This window comes from Mus pahari, chromosome 4 (genome assembly GCF_900095145.1).
Source record: "Mus pahari chromosome 4, PAHARI_EIJ_v1.1, whole genome shotgun sequence".
In the NCBI taxonomy this organism is placed as follows: Eukaryota; Metazoa; Chordata; class Mammalia; order Rodentia; family Muridae; genus Mus; species Mus pahari.
Window position 1 is genome coordinate 86,136,179 of NC_034593.1, and position 6,737 is coordinate 86,142,915.

Here is a 6,737-nt window from a genome sequence, read left to right on the forward strand (position 1 = left end):
AGAGGAAGATGAGGATGAGGATGAAGCTGGCTCAGAAGTGGGAGAGGGAGAAGAGGAGGTGGGCCTCTCATACTTAATGAAAGACGAAATTCAGGTGAATGGAAACTTGTTGTTCGCCCTGAAGACGGTTGGCCCAGGGCTAGCATGTGCTGTATTGAGTAGGATAGGTTGTAAGTGGTTTCCTGATGCACGGATAAGCATCTGTCTTTTTTCCTTCCTCCTACTGGGTGCTCCATATTATGTCTAGACAGCTGTAAACACTTGCTGGTTTTCTTTCTTTTCTTTTCTTTTTTTTTTTTTTTTTAAGCTCAAGGACAGTTTTATTTAGAAACTCTCGGGGCAGGTGATCTGTAAGTCTGAGCAGCTCCTAGGGGAAGAAGGGAAAACCCAGTGCCTGCCGTGTAAACTGGCATTGAGGTCAGACCAGCAGTCACAGGGCAGGGAGCTTGTGGTTTAGAGAAGAGGCGTGGAAGCCCACAGTGTTAGAAAAGGTGTATCTGGGCTCTGGCCGGCATCCAAAAAGAATGAGACGAAGGGAAAAGTTGCCTCGTTTTGACTTGGGTCTCAAAAAGTTGGGCAGACTGAGCCGGATCTCATGGCCACTCTCAGGGACTGCCATTGCTTGCTCTTTCTCTCCTGAATTTCTGAATTGACTCTGCCTTCAGTGGCACAGGATGGAGGAAGCATTTTCTGAATGTCTGAGCCTCTTTCTGCATTTGTACAAGCAAACTCATGGAGTTGCTTTAACAAGGTAATGTACACAAAGCACCTAAGACCCTCAGAGACCTGTGATTTCTTCCCTTCTGTTATCTCTTTATACTCCTGCAATAGCTCTTCTAAAACTGTGTGGTGTGTGAATGTAGTTGCCTGTGGCAACCAGAAGAGGGTGCTCTGGAGCTGTACTTACAGGAGGGCACCAGTTCTGCAAACTGAAATCCAGATCCTCTGAAACAGCCTTAACCACAGGCTCGTGTGCCAGCCACTTCCTGCATTAGCTTTCTAAGCAGTGTCCGCCTAGGTCAACTCTGCTCAGGGATTTCTTCCACTGAGCACCCGTGTGGTATGCAGATAGATAATTGCTCTCTCAGTGTGCTGTGATGTCCTCCTCTTGCCACCAAAGCATACAAGGTTGCCCTTCATTCTCTGCTACCTTAAACCTTGATTAGACTTCTGTTGCCTAGAGATGGTCTCATAAAAACTTCTGCCTTTTATTGAGTGGTGAGTTCTTTAAATGAGGGGCTGTTAATCTTTGCATCTGATAGCCAGTGCCTGGGAGTTTAGAGCTGTTACTTTCTCTTCATGTTAAAGTGAGCTTTATTTTCATATTTTAAAATAACCATTTCTTTTAAAAATATCTCAATGCCAGGGCTATAGCTCAGTGGTAGAACACTTGCTGACATGCGCAAGGCCTTGGGTTGAGTCTTCAGGCCCACATACACAGATGCACAGCTTTCCTTTAACTGTGTCTTTTGCTTTCCTGATTACTTTTACAATGGTTAGGTTGACAATATCTGATCGATGGGTTTATTTTCCTGGTACTTTTTTTGTTTTGTTTTGTTTTTTAAGATTTATTTTGTGTATATCAGTAAATGTTTTACCCACATGTATGTCTATGTACCATGAGTGTGACTGGTTCTTGAGTCTTCTAGAACTGGAGTTACAGATGGTTGTGAGCTGTCACATGGGTGTTGGGAACTGAACCTGGGTCCTGTGCGAGAGCAGCCAGTGTCTTACTCGTTGAGCCATGTCTCCATCCAGTTTTGAAGTATACACAAGATTGGGGCCTTAGGTTTCTCTGGATCTTTGTGAGTCATACTACACAGTAGAGAGGAAAACTTGGAATGCTTAGTGTTTATAGGGAAATCCTGTTCAATTTGCAGTAGCATTCAGCGTGAATGGTTTTCTTATGTTTGAATCATTTATTTTATGACTTGATTTCTCCCTAAGTCTAAGTTGTGTGCTGAGGGGTGTGGTGGGTGTTGAGAGTTTTACTGTGCATCCTAGGCTGCCATGGAGTTTGTGACACTCCCCTTACCTCTGTCTGCCTCCTGAGTGCTGCCTAAAACGTCACTCTCAAACCACCTGCGATGATTTACATTTAGGTATAATTGTTGTGCTGAACGTTTGGGGATATTATCTCAAAATGCCTTGGCCAAGCATGGGTCAGAAATCTCCGAATACACAGCATTGGTAGTGCAGGGCCAGGGAGCCTTTTTATTCTGGATGGGATAGTTTGAATGTTCAAAATGAAGTCTGAGTGGGGTTGTGGTAGCTCAGGACGTCGTCCGGCTCTCCAGGAGGCAGTCGGATTGCAGGAGTTGGTGATAGCATAGACTGCTTATTGTGCTGTAGGAGAGTCTAGGCCGCCGGGGAACTCTGCCTCACAACACACCAGTCAACCCCAGAGCGCCTGCCCTCAGGAGCTAAGTTCCAGGCAAGCTTCACAGACCGTTGCTGCTTAAAGGCGAAAGAGGCAGAGGTGGCGGATTTGATTATGCATTGTACTTACTCCTAAAGAGGCTGGTGTTTTATTACATATGTATGGTTAATTTGTCTGAATATCTGTCTCTGTATCACCTGTGTGAATGGTGACTGCAAATGCCAGAGAGGCACAGGATCCCGAGGAGCTAGAATTGCAGACCTGTGAGGGCCACGATGTAACTAACTGCTGGGAGGAATCCCTCTGGTTATGTTTGCCTCTTCAAAATGGGGTCTCACTGTGCAGCTCAGGCTGCCCTTGAACTCAGACTCGTGGTCCTCCTGCCTAAGCTTTGTAAGTGCTGGGACTCTGTAGACAGGGCTGGCACCACTGCTACAACTACCTCTGGTTTTACGTAGCGCTGAGGAGCTAACAACCCCTAGACCTCTGATTTGGTGGGGTTTTTTTTGTTTTGTTTTGTTTTTTGTTTTGTTTTTTTTGAGTGTTATATTTCTTCCCATTTTAGCCGTTCTTCAGGGACAAGGAATTGCTATGCATAAAGGACTTTCTGTCCTTTAGGAATATTGGAAAGTATGCCCCACTATTCATACCTACATCAGGAAACAGTTCTCACTAGTAGGATAAAGGCCATGGTCGTCACTGAGCAAACTGAGTGACTTTCTGGTACATGCTGAGACTTTACTGTGAGATGTTATCCTAGGGATGGTCTTTACATGCCTTAGAACGTCAGTTCAAGTATGTTTGAGTTAAAAATTCAGATAGTGCTTGATATCTGTGATTTTTCTAAACTATCAACAAATGTGTCTAGTTCGTCAAGTGTTTTATTTACAATTGTAAATGACTGTTTGCATCTTTGAGATGTTTCAGATGCCTCCTCCCCTTCCTCCCCCCCTTTTATTTCATGTGTATTGATGTTTGTCTGCATGCATGTCTTTGTAAGAGTGTCAGATTATAGTTAGACAGTTGTAGGCTGCCATGTGGGTGCTGGGAATTGAACCTGGGTCCTCTGGAAGAACAACCTGTGCTTTTTTTTCCCTTCTGTTTTTTCAAGTCAGGGTTTCTCTGTGTAGCCCTGGATGTCCTGGAACTCACTCTGTAAACCAAGCTAGCTTTGAACTCAGAGATCTCCTTGCCCCTGTCTCCACCACTGTGCCCAGCATAGCAGGCATTCCTAACCACTAATTATTCACTGCTTATATTTGGTGCTCAACTTGGAACACAAAAATGTTGTAAGGCTTGGTGGCTAGCAAGCCACAGGGGATCTGTTTCTGCTTTGCCTGGGCCAAGAGTGTAGGCATTCAACACCAGGGCGACTTTAATGTGTGTGGTTGGCAGTTTGAGCTCAGGTCAGATTGTACAACCATCTTCCCAGCCCATTGAATGATTTGGAGATAGTCTTGCAAGGTTGGCTTTGAACTTGGCGCCCTCCCACCTCTGCCTAGGGAGTTACATGCTTAATAGAGTATGCTTGAGTACACTGGTAAGATCGAGAGACCCTTGACTGTTTGTTTTTCAGATGTACAGTAATTAGTACCAAGTTTGTCTGGTCGCAGTCATTTGTAGTATGGCGGGGATCAGACCAGTTCGTGTAAGGGGCTCGGGCAGTCAGAATGTAGGTGGTGAGAGTCGCCCAGCCCAGCCCAGCCCAGCCGGGTTAGCGTTCTCAGGGTTGGAAGTCAGTCTGTTGTCTCTGGCTTATGTAGTTCTGATAAGCTTGTTGCTCTTCTGATTCTATTGAGCATAAAGTTGAAAAGTAATTGACTGTAAAAGAGAAGGTGTAGAAACAAAAAGAGAACACCCAACTGGAGACCAGAGTTATTTTAAGGTGAGAGTGGGCCAGTGAGGTGGCTTAGTGGGTAAAGGCGCTTGCAGTGTGTCTTAGTTAGGGTTTCTATTGCTGTGAAGAGACACCAGGACAACATTTAATAGGGGCTGGCTTACAGTTTTAGAGGTTTTAGTCCATTGTTGTTCTGGTGGCAAGCGTGACATGAAATGATGCTGGAGGATCTGAGTGTTCTACATCTTGATCCAAAGGCAGCAGGAGACTGTGTCACACTGGGTGCAACTTGACCTCAAAACCAGCTTCCACAGTGACACACTTCCTCCAGCAAGACCACACCTACTCCAATGAGACCACTCCTAATAGTGCCTCTCTGTGTGGCCAAGCATTCAAAGGCGTGAGTCAGTAGTCAAATCCACCATATAGTGCAGACCCGGTGGCCAGAGGTCAATCCCTCCAAGCCATAGAAAAGTAGAAAGAGAGCTGACTCTGCAAAGTTGCCAGAAGAGCTCCACATGTTCCATGCATGTCCCTCATGCATGACCTCACACAGCAACAGTAATGATATGCACATGTACAGTAATAATTGTTTGGAAGGGAGAAAACCATCATGTACTAATGGGTAGAATGTTCCTGGTCAGGGTCATCAAGATGATCAAGGGGCTGCCTAGTCAGGGTGGCAAGGACCTTGGGTCAAGTCCAGAGTCCATTAAGATAAGCTGGGGGTTGGGGGGTGACTGATCACAGCCAGTGGTCCAAGTCTCGAAGAGCAACACAGAAGCTGCATAAAAGCATGTGATCTTAAGCCCAGCCTTGGAGGGGGAAGACAGGACTGCCTGGGTGCTGAGCATGTGCGTCATGGCACCTGGCGTTACGGAGCAGGCGGGGTCACGTGGCATTTTCTGCTTTTGGTGGAACGTTGATGTTCAAGAAACTCTGAAGAGTTGTGAATCATTTTTGGATTTCAGGTTTTTGGTTTGTCGCTTACTTTTATTGATGGGAAAACATCTAGAGAAATACATTTTTATAGTCAACATATTACCATAACTGTATTTGACATTGGGGTTCAGATCATCTGTGCCTCAGTCTGTAAAGAAGAATGGCTTATTTAAAGCAGTAAAGTCCTGTTTCTGCTAGTGGGCAGATGTGGCCATTTTTAAACTGGATAGAGTGGTACATTCCTGTAGTCCCTGCACTCGGGAGGCAGAGCCAGCTCAGTCAGGAGTTTGCCTGAGACCCTGTCTCAAACAAACAAGTAATTGTACAAACGGTGACCGCAGCATGCATTTCCATTGGTTACTAGCCCTCCGTACCACACAGCACAGAGAGAATCTGCATTGTGAGAAAATGTTCTCCTGAACTGTGGTAGGCTAAGGCACAGACTATGTTTATACAAGTCTGGATGCTTAGTTAGTTTCCAAGCAAAGGAGGCAGAAACTGTCCTTTGAGACACAGCTGACCTGTAACCTCATTGCTCTTGTGAAACAGTGGAAGTCCATGTCATGGTTTATTCATTCTCACATTGACTTTGAAGGATGAAGAGGACGATGATGACTACGTTGATGAAGGGGAGGAAGAGGAAGAAGAGGGTGAGTTGCGTGCTCCATAAGCACATTCTGAACCTTAACAGATCTTGAGTCTGTGGTGGGATCACCCTGACCCTTGAGCCTTTAATTTTGTTGTTTATTATAAGGCACCTAGACACATAGTCAAGTGATCTGAAAGACTAATTTAATTCTGCCAAAACAACAACAACAATTTATAATCTGTACTTAAAGACAGAAATGAGAGGCTGGAGAGATGGCTCAGCGGTTAAGGGCACTGGCTGCTCTTCCAGAGGACTCAGATTCAATTCCCAGCAACCACATGGAAAAATGAAAACACAAGCCAAGCATGGTAATCCATGCCTTTGATCTCAGCATTTGGGAGGCAGAGGCAGAGGCGTCTCTGTGATTTTTGAGGACAACCAGGGTTACACAGAGAAACCCTGTCTTGAAACACACACACACACACACACACACACACACACACACACACACACACACACACACAGAGTAAACGCTTATTTGTGCTTCCTTGCACCCTGGACTCTCATATGCAGAGCGTAAAGCCTCCGTGTAGAGAGGGCGGGTGGATGCGGCTGTCCCCTTAGTTTCCTCCTTACCTAGGCCTTCAGAATAGTGTTTACCTAAGAGTCACATTGTCACACACTTGGTCTCTTGTCTCTTGATGGATCTGCGAGTTGTGGTTTGTCTCTTCTGTAGAGTCTGGTTCTCTGAAGTCCTCTATATTCTGGAAGAAGTTTCAGAGTGGAAACAACTTATATTGTCTCTTGATACTTGTTTTCTACTAAGATTAAAAGCTTTGTAAAATAACAAAAACTCGTTTGTTAAAATCAAGTATCTTACATCCTTCCATTTTAGAGGAAGAGGGTCTTCGGGGAGAGAAGAGAAAGCGAGATGCTGAGGATGATGGGGAGGAAGACGACGATTAGACCTCCAGGACCAGGCCGCCTGA

At 45.3% G+C, this 6,737-nt stretch overlaps 1 protein-coding gene across 1 annotated transcript in view; it reads left to right on the forward strand.

Moving 5' to 3' along the window:
• Window positions 1-6,731, forward strand: part of Anp32e (acidic nuclear phosphoprotein 32 family member E) — a 14,916-nt gene extending 8,185 nt beyond the window's left edge. The window contains exons 5-7 of the mRNA XM_021196952.2: window positions 3-94; window positions 5,755-5,809; window positions 6,644-6,731. Of these exons, the coding sequence (XP_021052611.1) occupies window positions 3-94; window positions 5,755-5,809; window positions 6,644-6,714 (218 nt within the window). The 3' untranslated portion in view covers window positions 6,715-6,731. The remainder of the gene's footprint in view (window positions 1-2; window positions 95-5,754; window positions 5,810-6,643) is intronic.
• The last annotated feature ends 6 nt before the right edge of the window (window positions 6,732-6,737 follow it).